Source organism: Echeneis naucrates, chromosome 11 (genome assembly GCF_900963305.1).
Source record: "Echeneis naucrates chromosome 11, fEcheNa1.1, whole genome shotgun sequence".
NCBI classification, from domain to species: Eukaryota; Metazoa; Chordata; class Actinopteri; order Carangiformes; family Echeneidae; genus Echeneis; species Echeneis naucrates.
The window spans coordinates 5,374,164-5,390,865 of record NC_042521.1 but is presented as its reverse complement, the minus strand read 5'-3'; the positions used below and the strand labels follow the sequence as shown (position 1 = coordinate 5,390,865).

General features: G+C 43.0%; 3 protein-coding genes across 3 annotated transcripts; 2 read left to right on the top strand and 1 right to left on the bottom strand.

Moving 5' to 3' along the window:
- The first annotated feature begins 2,615 nt into the window (after positions 1 to 2,615).
- utp23 (UTP23 small subunit processome component) lies at positions 2,616 to 5,045 on the top strand. The gene is made up of 3 exons (XM_029514433.1): positions 2,616 to 2,965; positions 3,280 to 3,454; positions 3,882 to 5,045. The coding sequence occupies exons 1-3, from the start codon at positions 2,778 to 2,780 to the stop codon at positions 4,287 to 4,289; spliced, it is 771 nt and encodes a 256-aa protein (XP_029370293.1). The 5' UTR covers positions 2,616 to 2,777; the 3' UTR covers positions 4,290 to 5,045.
- Positions 5,046 to 6,473: 1,428 nt separating this feature from the next.
- Positions 6,474 to 13,130, bottom strand: LOC115051164 (double-strand-break repair protein rad21 homolog A-like). The gene is made up of 14 exons (XM_029514491.1): positions 13,077 to 13,130; positions 11,181 to 11,377; positions 10,650 to 10,779; positions 10,318 to 10,417; positions 9,658 to 9,764; positions 9,248 to 9,457; positions 9,005 to 9,127; positions 8,773 to 8,901; positions 8,379 to 8,602; positions 8,088 to 8,244; positions 7,746 to 7,891; positions 7,274 to 7,435; positions 7,060 to 7,143; positions 6,474 to 6,862 (listed from the first exon to the last, which is right to left on the bottom strand). Exons 2-14 carry the CDS (start codon positions 11,322 to 11,324, stop codon positions 6,671 to 6,673), a joined length of 1,908 nt encoding a protein of 635 aa, XP_029370351.1. The 5' UTR covers positions 11,325 to 11,377; positions 13,077 to 13,130; the 3' UTR covers positions 6,474 to 6,670.
- A 2,639-nt stretch (positions 13,131 to 15,769) lies between these two features.
- aard (alanine and arginine rich domain containing protein) lies at positions 15,770 to 16,702 on the top strand. The gene is made up of 2 exons (XM_029514806.1): positions 15,770 to 16,336; positions 16,580 to 16,702. The coding sequence occupies exons 1-2, from the start codon at positions 15,770 to 15,772 to the stop codon at positions 16,700 to 16,702; spliced, it is 690 nt and encodes a 229-aa protein (XP_029370666.1).

Below are 16,702 nucleotides of genomic sequence, written 5' to 3'. Positions count from 1 at the left end.
TTCAAATAAGACTGTCAGAATCCCCAGACTCTTCTGTCTCTCACGGTGTTTTCGTTTTTCGGACCGGAGCTACGGTTTGCTCGCAATTCGAAGTAGTTCGGGACGTGGTCAAAAGCCACTTTTCGGAGCGTTTTCGGGAGAGTCTGAGCTCTGACCCGAACGAATTCTCAAATCACCGTGACGACCGCATCTCTCTCAGCTCAGGTCTGTGGATCAAACCCACCCCACTTTGGAGCCTCACTACTTCGTCACGCTTTGTCACAGAAACGCCGTTCAAAGTTTAAACGGGTCAGAAGACTTTGACCTCTGTTTGTGACGACAGGCTTTATGATAGCTCCTACGCTTACTACGCAATAACAGATCAATTGTCAGGCTGGTCTCATCTCACTCTGTCTGTGGCCTATGGCCATCACTTTGAATGATGTCTTCTCAAAGACACACACAGAGATATAGAGATGTACACACAGACAGATATACAGACGCACACAGAGACACATATCCAGACGCACTCACACATATACACAGACACACACACAGACAAATATCCAGACGCACTCACTTATATACACAGACGCAATCACACATATACACAGACAGAAATAGAGGCAGATATAGACACGCACTCAGACATATACACAGACATACACACAGTCAGATAGAAAGATGCACTCACACATTTACACAGACATACACAGAGACAGATATGGACACGCACTCACACATATACACAGACATGATCAGGGACAACTATACAGACGTACTCACACATTTACACAGACACACACAGAGACAGATATCCAGACGCACTTACACATATACACAGACACAAATAGAGGCAGATATAGACACGCACTCACACATATACACAGACATACAAAGAGACAGATATACAGACACACTCATTGTCAAAAGCCACGGGAGAGTCTGAGCTCTGACCTCAGAGAATTCTCAAACCACCGTGACGACCGCATCTCTCTCAGCTCAGGTCTGTGGATCAAACCCACCTCACTTTGGAGCCTCACTGCTTCGTCATGCTTTGTCACAGAAACTCCGTTCAAAGTTTAAAAAGGTCACGAGACTTTGACCTCTGTTTGTGACGACAGGCTTTATGATAGCTCCTACACTTCCTACGCAATCACAGATCAATTGTCATGCTGGTCTCATCTCACTCTGTCTGTGGCCTATGGCCATCACTTTGAATGATTTCTTCTCAGAGACAGACACAGAGATATAGAGATGCAGACACAGACAGATATACAGACGCACACAGAGACAGATATCCAGACGCACTCGCACATGTACACAGACACACACAGAGACAAATATCCAGACGCACTCACACATATACACAGACATACATACAGTCAGATAGACTTATGCACTCACACATTTACACAGACATACAAAGAGACAGATATACAGATCAGGTCTGTGGATCAAACCCACCCCACTTTGGAGCCTCACTGCTTCGTCATGCTTTGTCACAGAAACTCCGTTCAAAGTTTAAAAAGGTCACGAGACTTTGACCTCTGTTTGTGACGACAGGCTTTATGATAGCTCCTACGCTTCCTCCACAATCACAGATCAATTTTCATGTTGGTCTCATCTCACTCTGTCTGTGGCCTATGGCCATCACTTTCAATTTCTTCTCAAAGACACACACAGAGATATAGAGATGCCAGATACAGACAGATATACAGACGCACACAGAGACAGATATACAGACGTACTCCCACATATACACAGACACACACAGTCAGATAGACAGATGCACTCACACATATACACAGACGGAAATAGAGGCAGATATAGACACGCACTCGCTGAATCAAGCTCAATCGGTTCTCCGAACGGAAATTTCACCAGGATGGCTTTCAACAGCATGACGGTACGCGGGTTGCTCGTCCAGTCTAGGGGCGACGGGCGACGGGCAACAAACGACGGGCGACGGACGACGGGCCCCGGGTCCCGTGGCACTTCAAAATTTCCCTGGAATTTTCTAGTTATTATTATTATTATTATTATTATTTATTTATTTATTTATTCATTGTTATTGTTGTTATTATTATTATTATTGTTGTTGTTGTTGTTGTGGTTATTTATCATATCGTAATTATTAGCATCAGATGTGTGATATTTTAGTGTCATTTAATTTACTTTCTTTAAAGGTTTGTATTTGGGTTTTCTGCTGTGAATGACTTAAGACTGAGCTGATCTATTCCTGAATGATCAACACACAGCTTCAACTGAAACAGCAAAGTTTCGGACCTCTGACCTGCTGTACGTCAAACAACATTCGAATTATATTATGTTATATTATATTATATTATGTTATATTGTATTATATTAGTGACCAATCGAGTGTTGATCGATCTGTGTACTGTAAGTGTGTTTTATAATGAACATTTGACCTGCACATATCGCTACATTTTCCTCGCTATAGCTTTATATTAGTTATTTTACTTCTAAATAAAAATAAGGCAATAACAATAACACATAACCGACATACATAATATGAGAGTTGTATTGCCTCTCCAATGACCGGAACCTTTGTGGTGTGCTTCATTTCCGGTCGGACCCATTAGACTTACGTACCGCAAGCGTGTGTACACAGGATCCCCACGCTCATGTCTGCAGTTAGTCATGTTTAGTGAGATTGGTTAGAAAAGCGTTCATTAAATGCGGATATTTTGAAAGCGTAAGTAAAATCTTTTAATCCTTCGTGAAGACGCTGAAATTAAAAAAACTAAAACCTTGGGCTTCATCCACCGACCGCCATGAAGATCAAGAGACAGAAACAAGTCAAGAAAAACATAAGCTTCTACAAATACAACTTTAACTTCAGGGAGCCTTTTCAGATCCTCATCGACGGGACTTTTTGTCAGGCAGCTCTGAAAAACAAGATCCAGATCAAAGAGCAAATGCCAAAGTACCTGATGGGGGAGGTTCAGCTGTGCACCACCAGGTGAGTGGATGTGGATGTGGACCTGGACCTGAAGCCTGGGCCTGGGCATGGTCCCTGGGTCTGGGCATGAACCTTGACCTGATCCTGATCCTGGGCCTGGACCTGGACCCTGGTCCTGGACCTGGAGCCTGAAGCCTGGGCATGGTCTCTGGGCATGGTCCCTGGGCCTGGGCATAGACCTTGACCTGATCCTGATCCTGGGCCTGGGCCTGGGCCTGGGCCTGGGCCTGGACCCTGGTCCTGGACCTGGGCCGGGTACATTTAACCGCCCCGTCTTATCTGGTGTCCTGTTGTCTGTGTGTTTATCTCCTCAGCTGTGCACTGAAAGAGCTGGAGACTCTGGGGAAAGATCTGTATGGAGCCAAAATCATCCTGCAGAGGTTTCAGGTCAGGAAATGTCCCCATTTCAAGACCCCAGTTCCTGCTTCCGAGTGTCTGTTGTCCATGCTGGAGGACACAAACCCGCACCACTACTTCATAGCCACACAGGTAACTCCTATGAGGTCACACACACACCCACAGGAGTCTTTTCGTGCAATGATAAATGACATTTGTGTGGTCAGAAGTGTCTTGTAAGTTCATTATTGTTATTTTTTTTTAATCCTTGTCAAGAGTTCATTTAACTGGATGTTGTGTTAGAGGCACGCTATAAAAGTCAGTGTAGTGTGGTACACTTCAGCTGTGCCACAAACTCAAGGCTCCACAGTGATCATTAAGTTGTTTCCACTATTTCAGCAAAAACTGAAAAGGGAGAAATAAAATAGCAGAGCTTAAGCAATTGTCAGTTAAGAAATCGTTAAATAGACATCAAGTTCAATAAGAAGCTAAATTACAGACAATGCAGCACATTGGATGTGTGTAACGATTGGATCCCATCATTGACGTGTACTATATTGTGTGTGTTTGTTATGTGTAGGACTACACAGTGACCACAGGCCTGAAGAAGATCCCCGGCGTTCCTCTATTCTACATCATCCTCAACACCATCGTTCTGGATAAACCCAGCCAGGCGTCGCTCGATCACGTCAAGGCCATCCAGCTCGGGGAGCTGGTGAGCCCGGCCCAGAAGCAGAGCATCCGCAGTCTGAAAGAGGAGCAGGGAATCAGCCAGAAGGACGGAGAGAAGAGAGGGAGGAAGAGGAAGAGGAAACAGAGCAACCCCAACCCTCTGAGCTGCCTGAAGAAGAAGAAGAAGAAAGGAGAGCCGACGCCACCGCTGAAAAAGTCAGAGCAGGGGGAGAAGAAGAAAAGAAGTCGGCACAAAAAACGAAAGCCAGCAGGAGGAGATAATATTTCTACTCCTGCAGATACAAACACAAGATGACAGAAAGAAAGAGACTTAAGCCACATTGTTTGTTTTTTTTGTTTGTTTGTTTAAATATTATTTGAAAATGTCAGATACTGTTTAATATAACTCCAAACTGAAATGATTACACCTATCGCACAAATACAAAATGCCATTTTAAATGACAGGATATGATATTTGTTTTATTTTGAAAAGTTTTGTAACAGTTTCCAGGACAGAGCTTTGCAGGCATGGGACTGAAACTGTTCTAAAAGCAATATCTTTGAGGTTCAGAAGATTTGTCTTTGCTCTTATACAAAATAAAAAAAGCAGGTTTACAGGCACATAGTTTCAATTATAAGACGCACTCAGACATAACATGATGAACAGTTTACAATGAAGGGGCTATCAAAAACAATGCATTCTGCTGTCTATGCAGAAGCCCAAGCGTGGCCACAATGACATGTTGGATAGCTTGCTTATTCTGTACACTTTGAGATTTGCTATTTCTACTAGATCCATGCTAGAGTATTTTGTTGTATGATGAGTTTAGAGTCCAAACAATGACACATATCCCACATGGGTCCATTCAGACTTCCCTTGAAGTTATTTGTCATTAAAAATCCACATTCCTTTTAAACGGTTAATTAGTTCTCCATAACTATTTTATATTGCAACATGAAATGAATGTCGAACAGATTATCACCGTCAAAGTTCACTGTGGAAGAAAAATACACAACAGCAGAACATTCTGGATTATCAAGATAGTATTTTACTGTACCTCACCTGCTTGTGATTAAATGATTATCCATATATAAAAAGGACATTGGCTAAAAGGAGTCTGTCAGTAGAGGAGAAAAAGTTGTTTCTGGATTAGTTCCACTATAATTAAGTATTATAGGACAGCATGCACCTGCAGACCTCGATGGGTTAAAAGTGAAGCATTTTTTGTGTCAGTCTTAATTCAACACAGCGCACTATGAAGGATTTTTTTCCAGGTAAGAAATCATCTTAACTGTTTTAGCCACACAGGAAATGATACTGACAGTTTATCAGACTAGCATCCATTATTAATAACCTTCATGTTTTGTTTTTTTTTTCCAGGTGTTGCGTTTCCAGATTTCCAGCTGTGACTAACTTCTCCATTACCTTTGGTGTCAGAAAGAGGACACTCAAAATCTGTCTTAAAGTATGCATACTAATTGCGTTGTCTGCACCCTGACCCCACTTAAAGCTCAGATCCTGCTTAGAATTAGTGCGTTGTAAAGATCTAGGAATCAGCAGTAGCTATGCTGACTCTTGTACATAAACAGTCTGACACAAGCAGAGCAACTACTAAAAGTGTTCCACTACAGGGTTTTAATGATTCATTCCTGTACTGACTCTGTAATTCACTACTTTAGGAACTGTTAGTTTTTACTGCTGCAGAAAGTGGATATAGTGCATTTTCCGATTGGCTGTGTAAGGAAGAACCTTCAGATAAGATCTTTCTTTCCTGCAGTAGTGGGAGAGGTGTGTACAACTAAAATGGTTGTTTGAGTTGCTGCTGAGTGAACACACAGTTGCCTTCCTCTTTTTTAAATGTCATGCCAGTGCCGTACACCGGCTTCTCCTGGTAATCAGTGCTTGTCACAGTTGGTGTCATTTTCTTGAAACTAAAATTACCATGTGATGATTGTATTCCTTTGCCACTCACACTCGTCCCACATTACATCAGTGTTTGTCCAGAGGCCTGCGAAATACCAACCATGTGTGTGTAACCCTGCCACTATCGCTCAGTGAAGTTTTGAGTCATGGCTAGTCATGAGGTCACAGTTACCTTGAACTTTGACCACCATAATCCAATCGCTCAGTGGGACATTTGTGCAACACGTGAGAAGGAATTCTCTCAGACCTGTTTAAATGTTTAGTTCAAAAGGCCAAGATCAATCATCATTGCATTTTTAAACTCAGGTGAAAGTTTGTACCAAATATTAAGAATGGCACCTCAATGGCCATATTGATATATTGAGTTTGCAAGGCTTGTGCGTTTTTGGCCTTGTGCGCACAAAAAGATGGTCAGAAAGACCGAAATGAAACTAAGCAACTCCAAACAATGAGCTGCAGATAAAGTAAAATCTTTGTATAATAAATAATCATAATAATGAACTATAAAATGTGTCCATTGTTTGGAGTTGCAAGCCCCCTCCTCACTGTAGAATAAATCTCTGAAAGATGCAACCTCATTATTCAGTCCTAGTTTCCCACTATCACTGCCTGACGTTAAATTATTGCACAAAGAAAATAAATAAATACATAAAAATAACCAGGCACAAAAACAAAACTCCACATATTACAGGCAGCATATACAAATAAAACCCTGTGAATTTAACACTCGGAGTGCATTGTTGACCAACCCAAATCTGGTATTTGTGCGTTTTCTAGATGATGTGGAAGCGTGGTCCAGGCGTAGCAATGATGTCGCTGTAGGGCTCCTCCTGGACGAGCTCCACCGCCTGCTGCTTCTTGAGGACCAGGAAGCTGTAGAACTTGGCTGCTGCCTGCTTCCTGTTGTTGTTCCTGCACAGGTCAAGCAGGCTGACCGACTGTGCACCTGTTTTGGCCATCACCCTCTGAGCCATGGTGAGAGAAAAGAGAGATCTCAACATTCATTCATTTATTAGTGGTGTATTTTAATATATATATACTGACAATTAGTTGTAATCTCTGTGCTATTAGTTAATATTAACTGCTCTGTTACTGCTGGCATTGCTCTCAACCTCTGTTGGTCCTCTGTTATGCCTCTTCTGGGACATTTATATGCACCCACCTGTAGGCCATGAAGCATCTGCTGTGTTCTTTTGTTCCACCGCCTCTCCTCCTGATCCTGGTCGCCTCCCTGTGCCTCGTCCTCCTGACACAGTAAACACACTGCTGTCAGCAACAATTAAGGTGCTGGATCATTTGAGTACATCGATACGATCCTCAAGGATGAAGAAACAAGTGAACTGTTAGTGTTGGATCTTTGTGGATTTGGATCTAACCTCTTCATCAGAGTCATCGTCATTCTTTTTCTTGTCCTTCTCACCAAGCAGGTCCAACTCTATCAGCTGGCTGATGTTCGTGGTGGTCTCCTCTGGGGGCAATTCCACATTGGATGCTGTCTCCAGCTGGGGCACATTACAAGCTTTGGACCCCTGCTGCTGCTGCTGTTGCTGCTGCTGTTGCTGCTGCTGCTGTTGTTGCTGCTGGTCCAAAGCTCCCATCTAGAGAGAAATTTGTAGGAGAGACAGCAAATGAGGCAGAAACAGAGGAGGGTGGTTGGGAGAGTTGTTAGAGAGTATAAGGAGAGAGCAGAACTGTCGAAGAAAACTAAGATAGTAAAGTAGAGTGAACAGAGTTGTGTGAATGCAGTTAAATGGCTTTAGAAGTGAGCTGATATCAGATGTGGTATCTCCTAAGAGTTTGCATCTTCTTCACCACAGATTCTACTATTAGGGCGGCATCTGTACTCACAGGCAGGGCTGGCTCTGTGTCCTGGGATTTGCGTTTCAGGCCTCGTTGGGAAGATGGTGGGGGCATGACCGATTCATCCAGTGTCGTCCTGCTGCCCTCCACGGCTGAAGTCTGAAGTGCACTGGCCTCCTCCATGATGGTCTGATCTGGAACATAAATGGACATACAAGACATTACAATGAAAAAATACGCTTTTTTGGGGGCCAAAGAACTGTAGTGAGCATGTGGGCCTCCACTCTTATTTGAGACAGAAAGCCTCTGGGTGTGACTGCCATCAGCACAGAGGCAACGAATCTCAGGAAATAAGTCTCGCATAAAAATATGCAAAAAGTTATTTCTCACCCATAATGTCTCTCTGCTGGTGGCCCGTGGTTTCCTCTCTAGGTACTTCTGGGTTCTCCAGATCTTTGAGGAACTCATCCAGACTGTCAGCCTCTCCACCTTTCCTTCTCTTCCTCAGCTCATCTGGTACAAGTGGTGTCAGACACCTTGTAAACATCTAGAGCGAAAAGAGGGAAGGAAAAGCAGTAGAAAGATACAGTACATTTTCAATTTTCATTTCTGGAAAATGCATGACTTCTATCTCAATGTCACTGTGTATAATTATCCTTAAATAATTGAATATCCCTGCACCTTAAGCAGCCTGATGTTCCAGAGAGGTTGAGCAGGCAGAGAGAAAAGTTTCTCAACTCCCCCAGTTTCTTTCCACATCATCAGCTTCTTGGTGGGAGGGGCCAGGTCCAGCGTGGTGACAATGTCAGAGTAGTCGGACAGCTGTGCTCGGATGGTTTTACTGTCTAACTCCTTCACACTGTCCACAATTAGCTTCCTCTTACGCTTTGCCTTAGTCTCCTTTACTGCACAGGACATAGTGAGACAGATGTTCACTTTGTCTATCTGATGCTTGCATCTGATTTTTGTATGACCACTTCTAACCCTATGTGATTTCATCAACGATCTATGCTTAAGACTCAAGTCCAAAGATTCAGGTAACACAAAGATGGTCTCTTGAAATCTGCAGTATTACCTGTGATGTCTATGGGCTCCAGGGCGAAGGTTTCCTCCTCATTGTGAACCAGGGTTGTCTGTTCTGTCTGGTCTGCCATGGCTGGTATTGGCTCTGTTGGGCCTGAGTCTGGACTGTCTGGTGCTCCGGCTAATAATGAACAATCACAGGCACAAGGGACATTTATGAGGATGCACTGAGATTGCAAGTGAATGCAACCCTGGCTCTCGCAACACAACACAAAACAAATGACCTGAGAGGGCGTCAAAGTCGTCGTCGTCATCTCCATGGTCCTGAGGCATCATCACACTCTCTGTAATGGCGGGAGGATCATCAAAGATGCCGCCTCCGTCCTCGTTACTCAGCAGCTTGTCCACTAGACAGAAACATGAGGTTGTTGTGTGAGCCAATATTCTGAGGTTATGAAAAAAGCTGTACTGTTTCAAAACCTGCGAGACTAAAGTTTTTGCTCCATGAGTTCAGTGTCAGATCTTACCCAGCATGCCTCCCTCATTGCTTTCCATGGGGTTGTCTCCGAAGTCATCCTTGTACTGGTCATCATACTCCAGGTGGTTGGACTTGTCAGCCATCTGGTTAGTTCCACCCTCGGCCTCCAGCAGCAGGTTTGACGCTGATGTTCCCATGATGTCCACTTCAAATGCACTCTCCTCCCGCATCATCTCCCGGTCGTCCATCCCAAAGTCCGCTTCACAACAAAGATGTGTCCTTACAGTATTGTGGTTGGCTCTCAAACAACAAACCTTCAATTAAGTATTTCTGCTTAAATCCTTGTGTGTGGTATCCCATATATAACAGGTGTAAGGAGTGGTGTGACATGGAAGATCCTGACAGTCAGACACGACGATAATGGACAGCAGTGAAAATATTCAGAGGAAAGATGCCTACCAAAATCATTATCTTGCAGCAGGTTGAGGTTGCCCACCTCCTCTCTCATGGTGATCTCCTCCACTCTGCTCTGGTTCAAGTTAAACTGCTGAGCCACATCAATGTCACTGAAAGAAAACACACCAAACAGTCACTCCAGGTTATTTTGTATTCACTGCAGTTTGCCTCCAATGTAATTTATCTGCCAGCAGTGGAGAAGATGAAATGTGCCACTAAATTAAATCCACACTTCATTGCTTATTCAATCCCTTCCAGGAGTTCATTTGGGTTGAAATGCTTCCAACCCATCTGTTTTGTCTATTTTTGTCTACATTTCCCAGAATATTGAAGTAGGTTATACAAGGGCGAATACATCATGCTTGTCTTTTTAGTTGTAGAGAAGAAAACACGGGTGCTTTACAAAATAATAAAAAACAATAATTTTAGGCAAAAATATACAGAAAAGAAAATGTAAATTGATATTTTTAATTATGAAAAAGTTCCACTTTAAGTACACAGCAGTTTGAGCAGTGCCACATTATCTACGACTAACTGTGAACGGGAAAGTCACTTTGAATATGACCTGTGTTGTGTGTCATATTGAATCTTTCTGTTGTCTTCTTTCCTGTCATCACTATGTAGTAAAGGCAGAAAAAAGTCCCAACAAATGTTTGGACTCACTCAAGGTCTGGTAGTGGCTGGTCAAAATCATGGAACTCCTCAGGAAGTGTGATGGCATTGTAGGCTGCCTCTCTGTTCTCCTCCGGAAGATCCACCACACCTGAAACATCACAACGCAGGAGGAGTTGAAGCATGTGACATATGAGCAATGAATCAAGCTTCGATAACTTAGATGCTTGCAGTTTTTATCAAAAAGCTTAGTGTAAATAAGAAAGTAGAGAAAAGTGACAGATACGATTGTGAGAACAATTTAAGAATAATTCATTTCAGGAGTGCTGATGGTTTCAAAAACCCATGTGTGATTTCTAATTACATTTTAATAAGTTACAAACCTGGTCTAAATGCCATTTTGATCTTGATGAAGGCCTCATTACAATCTGCCAAGAGGTACTTGGCCTTCCTGTGATAGATCCTCACCACGCCCAGAAGCAGATGCCCTGATGTTCGTAAAGCCATTTTCACCTGTGAAAGTAAAAATAAAAAGGTCTTTATTTATTTATTTGGATGGTAAGTTTGCGGGTGAGCTCACCTTGGGAAACTTGAAAAACCACAGGGAGCGATCAATGCCAAGTGTCTGACTCCTTCAAATTCTGATTATAAATAGGTCATTGTTACGTGTGACTGGTGTGTGACGTGTGATGGTAAATGTTTGAAATACATTATAAATTTTGTAAGTATAGCAGATAATACCAAGAATGCTGCTTGACCTTTGGGGCTACTTTTCTGTTTTGGGCACAGTCCAAAGGCGCACACAAATTCCATAAATACAAATCCAGTCATGCACAGCTAACAAAACACCCATCAATGCACATTCTTCTGTGATAGTGACTGCAACTCTGAAAGCGAACACCATTACACATTACCTTGGGTGAGATGATGCTCTCCACGCTGCTCTCCAGATTACATTCAAACACATGTGCTTTGGTCAGCTTCTTGTCCCAGTGGGCCGCCAGCCATATTTTGGCCAGCGGTCCACGTTTGCTCAGGACAAAGTGGGCATAAAACATTGTCTCAGAGTCTTCTCACCACAAGGGAAAGGGGAAGGGGGAGGGCGTCTGGCCTGGAGAGAGGAGGCGATGCAAAAGGAGAAACAAACATAGTGTATATGGATGAAATCACAACTCAAGAAAACCTTGAATGTGTTGTCTGATCTTTTTAAGCAGACCCCTTTGAAGAAGCAAGCCTGGTTGTTCTGGACAGGTGAAAGCTGCTTAACTGAGACCCTGGATGAGCACACAACGGAAAGATCTGCCCCGGCAAATCTTAGCTTTTTTCTTTTTTATTGAGCCTTTTGGAGCTACAATGATCAATCAACTCCTCTAACAATGATTAATCACTTCCTTAATTTTACAAGCAAAAAATGTCCAATATTTGCTTGTCAGCTTGTTAAGTAAGAGAATTTGCGATCTCCATCTCTTTCTAATAACATTGGGCTTTGGACTGCTGGTTGAATAATAGCTCGCCTTAGGCTGTGCCATTGTGTTATGAATAATTTATAGACAAAACAATTACTTGGCAGCACAGCAGCATAGTGGTTAGCGCTGTAGCCCCACAATAAGAGAGTTGTGGGTTTGGTTCCCAGGCCTGGAGCCTTTCTGTGTGGAGTTTGCATGTTCTCCATGTGCCTGTGTGGGTTTCCTCCCACCATCCAGAGACATGTTTAGGTTAATAGGTGACTCTAAATTGTGTGAGTGTGAGTGGTTGTTGGTCTCTGTCTGTTTCTGTGTGTTGGCGACCTGTCCATGGTATACCTTGCCCAGTCTGAGCTGGGATTGGCTGCAGCAGATTATACAGATTAATCAGTAATAAAAGTAATTAATAGGGATAAATCTCATTACTTTTCTTTGTGGCAAGGTATGTATACCTCAATTTTCTTGCCAAGGCTTGTTACGTTGTCCACCTAATACTTTATATTCTGTTTTATATACTCTTTCTTCTATCTTTTGCACAGTCTTGTGGTCACAGGAAATGCCAGGGGCTGGTTTATGGGGCTCGAGCACCAAATCCTTTACTGTCTATTATGTTTGGCATTTTTCTTCACATGCTGCATTGGAGCCAATTAGATTCACACTGATTAGAGCTGGGAGAGTTTCCAGTGGCCAGCTTGAAGCAAAATGAAGCGAGTAAAATTAACACAACCAGGAACAGCTGTGTGTGATTAACAGCTTTTTGATCACGCTTGTATTTCCATGGGCGAAAATATGTTAAAAAAAAAAAAAAAAAAAAAAAAAAAAGTTAGGAAGCATATACGTGAATACGCCGGCGATTGATGATGACGAAAGAGATGACAGGCGCTACGGACTGGCAGCTCGGGTGTGACGTCATGCCCGGTCAAATTCCGAGGGGGGCCCCGGATCAGAGCCGGACTACAGCCGGACTACAGCCGGCCCTGTCCGGGCTGCTGCTCCTCACACGTCGGCCTGAGCGGATTAAACATGCTTCAATCCGTGTGCAAATTCTGCCACACACATCCGGATGTGTCCTCCAGGTAGGTGGAACAAACAAACAAACAAACAAACAAACTCCACGGCCGCCGCAGGAGAAATGCGATGAGTAAATATTCACAATGTAAAGACCAAATAATCCTGCCATGATGAGAGATGTTGCCATCGTTACACCGCCGTTACGGTTGACGCAACATCTTCACGTGTTTGTTGTATAAATACGGATGTAATGGAGGGGGTGAGAAAAAAAATAAATAAAAAAAAATCATCACTGTTGGGTGTTTCTCATCGTCTCATCGAATTTAATTGACTCACCGGTGAGCCGGTAATCCTTTCTCCCGCTGCTGGTGGCCGTTTTTTTCCTCCTCCTCCGACTAAAACAAACAAGATGGCGGCCTGTCTGCCTCCTCCAGCGTCCTCAGATTGGATGCTCTGGTGCTGATGCTGATGTGGGAGAAAAAAGGGAGGAGGTGGTTTCAAATCATCATCCATAATTAAATATGTTGAATGTACCCAAAGCATAGAAATTCCCTTTCACTGTCTTTTTGGAAAAGGATGTTGTTAGTGGCGTGCAAGCAGCATTTCTCAGCTATGAAACCTGCAAATGCGTCATCTTATATATTTCGCTGTAATTTTAAGTTCCTTGAGTCGAACATCTCTAAATAACTTTGTTCAGCGTCCCAGCCCACGGCTAGTGGCCCAGGAAAATGATACAGACCTCTGCGTCTGCTGGAGACCGCCAGTTTTTATGCAGTACAAAAGCCTCTCGCTCTGTAGACCACTAAGATGAACTTCAGTGTGGTAGAAGGATTTCAGTATAGTACATTGTAGTCTTTTCCAGTGACAAGCTAAAGCTGACCCTATTTGGAAGCTGTGGAGGTAGACGAGTAAGGCACATAAAACATTGTTGAACTGGAAACATTAAACATAGGAGACTTGGGCAGACGGATTACTTACCCTATTGGTCCTATCTCTTCCTCTGACAGACCGTGAAATGGCTGTTGTTGGATTCCTCTCAGGTTTGCCCTTCATCTTCTTCTTTTTCTCCACTACACGTACTGATAAAATTAACTTGATTGAGTCAACTGTTCATTTTAAGGAGAAAAGTTGTCTAACAATGAATGTTTAATACCAACTCAGCTGGTCTATCTCCCTCCATTTGAACCAGCCAGCTGTGGATCAAAATGCTCTTGACGTGATACAATTCAGTCTTTGAACGAAGTGCACAAAAGTTTACACCTACCATCTTTACAAAGAAAGGCAGATAAAGCTTTTGATGTTGATGTTTTTCTGCAAAGCGCCACTAGGAGGCAACAAATTTGTCTGAAAGGTGACACTAGTCAGATATTTTACATGACCAGGGGTAAAATGGTTAAGTGGAAACCTTTCAGTGGAAAATGTTCTTTTTGGCCAGTAATGGCTCCTCAATAATTAATGGTCATACTTTAAAAAAAAAAAAAAAAGGTTGAGTGGCCTTATTGCAGTGTTTTCCATCCGTGTAATTACAATAATTTAACAACCATCCAGCTAAACCCGTCCAGGCCATTAAACATATTAAAAAATCTTACTTTAAAATCCCTCAAATGGACATGGACACATATTCTATCTTATCCTTAACTTTAACCCTGTGAGTAAGGGAAACAGTAGCATATTCACTTTTTGTTTTGTATTTTGAAATATTGTATCTACATGCAACGATCTTACATCTTTTTAAAACTTTTGGAAATAGACCATCATTTGGTTCATGATGAGTAAAAATGATCCAATTTTAAAAAATTCTCAGGGGACATTTTTGTGCCTCTTACTATGGAAATTTAATTGGCCCATTCTCCTTAAATACTTTTTTTTTTAATTCTAGTGTTTCAGTGGTTGGCAAAGGATGTATTTTTATTGTATAGTTAATGTGAAGTGAAGGATCTAGATACTTGATCCCACCACCTGAGGCTCACATCGTGTATTTGGCAACTTGTTAGTCTCTGTCATTGTTGTTGTGTGTCTCCCTGCTCGCTTGACCTTCAAGACTGATGGTCCAATTCCTCCAACCTTTTCTCACGCTCCACAGACCTCTGCACTAATGGAGTCATAGCTCACAACTTATGAGCTCTGACAAGTAAACTGTTCTGTCTGATGCTGTCCAACATGCTCATCCACCGATCCACAGATTACTATAGGACAGGATTTCAAATCAAAGCCATTCAATTAATGATCAATGTGTAAATCAGGAATGGGCTGAGTTATTTTGTTTTTTGTAATGAAGTTCTGAATGTCGCAAAGTCTCCCTCTCTGTCACACACACACTACCTCAACGCTGCTTCGTTTTGTTTCTTAGGACATAGTATATAAAAAGCTAAACGTTTCCCAAAGGTGTGAAATTACCTTGGGAAAAATCTATGTACTTGAAAGCAGTGAGTAAGTGTGGTATCCCCTCCGAATGTGCAGCTTCACTTCTCACAGCCAAGCCCATAAATCAGGCAGGAAAATATACTAAATCCCTATCACATCTCTATAAAAAAAAAAAAAAAAAAAAGTCAGGGAAAAAAAACGGTTCATCGCTGCCAAAAAACATCCCACAAACCCCAAAGGGATTGGACTTAACGTGGGCACAAAGGCCCCGGTTATATTTCACCGTAGGATGGCCTTTGTGCCTGTGAATCGGCTAACACTGAGGCAGTGTCTCCCTCCTCGCCCAACCTGTCTGTCTCCTAAACTGACAGGCAAGTCTTATTTAGGGGAGAGGCACTGAAAAAAAGTCCACTGGGGGTTTGTGATGGATTTCTGTGCTGTCTGTACATGCAGGCACACAAACACACGCACACACACACACAAACACACACAGGTTTTACACATGGGCACTTCTATCCAAATGAGAGCTCACTCACAACACATTTCTCACACTGGAATTGTATGGGGGCAGGATTGACTGGGGAAAAGAAAGAGAGAAAGAGGAGAGGGTGGGGGGTTCATGGTGGTGGTTGCAGGGGTCTTTTCACTTCTTTTTGGAGGCAACAATGGTCTTTGTCCAAGATCTTCCACCATTCCTATTAGTGTTACGAAAAGGAGGAGGGGAGGGCGTGCAGGCGGAGGACTGGTTCTCCATAGTAACAATGACAAAACAAGTCAGTCCAACTCCAGGCGGGCGAAGGGATGATAGCAGCTGCCGAGCAGAAGCACAGAAACTTGTGCTGCTGAGTCCCACTCGCCCAGGGGACAGAGGAAGACCAGCTCAGAGTAGGAGATCTAGTGTGGGCGAAAAGAGGAAAGAGGAGAAGGAAGTTCCCAAGATATTTCTGTCATTGTTTTCTGTCACACAAAGTGCTGGGAAGCAACACGTGACTCATAACACCCTCAGCATGGACCGGGACAGTCACAGTGAGGATACTCTGTCCACAATGGTGCTGGAGAACATTAAAAATAAACTCATTCATGCCTTCAGAGCGTCAGAGGAGTCCCGAGTGGATCCTCCAGACTCTGACTCCACTGTCAGACCAGTCAGCATTGGCAGGAGTTACAAAGCCAACGAAGAGCTGAGAAGGGCGCAGATAGATGGAGCGATAACCTGGCTGAGGTCTGAACTGGTAAGTTTACAGACATTTTTTGCTTTTTCTCAAAAGTTTGCAGCCGTTGTTGTTCACTGTTGTGCCCCAGATTTTTTTTCTGCTGTTAATGACATTGTGTTAGCATAGTGTTTAGTGAATAAATAGCCCAAAAGAAACCTGACGATTCTCCTATCTGTTGTGCGTATTCTTCTGTCTTTGTGTCTAAGCAAATACATAATACCTCTTCACATGCTGACTCGGTTCCTTCATTGTTACATGCAGCTGGAAATGCGCTCACAGGACCTCCAGCTGGCTCAGACACTGCTGGGGCTCAACTCAGAGATACAAAGACTGAGGAGGGAGAGTTATGGAGGTGTGGACGTCGGAGGGGAGGACCAGCAATAA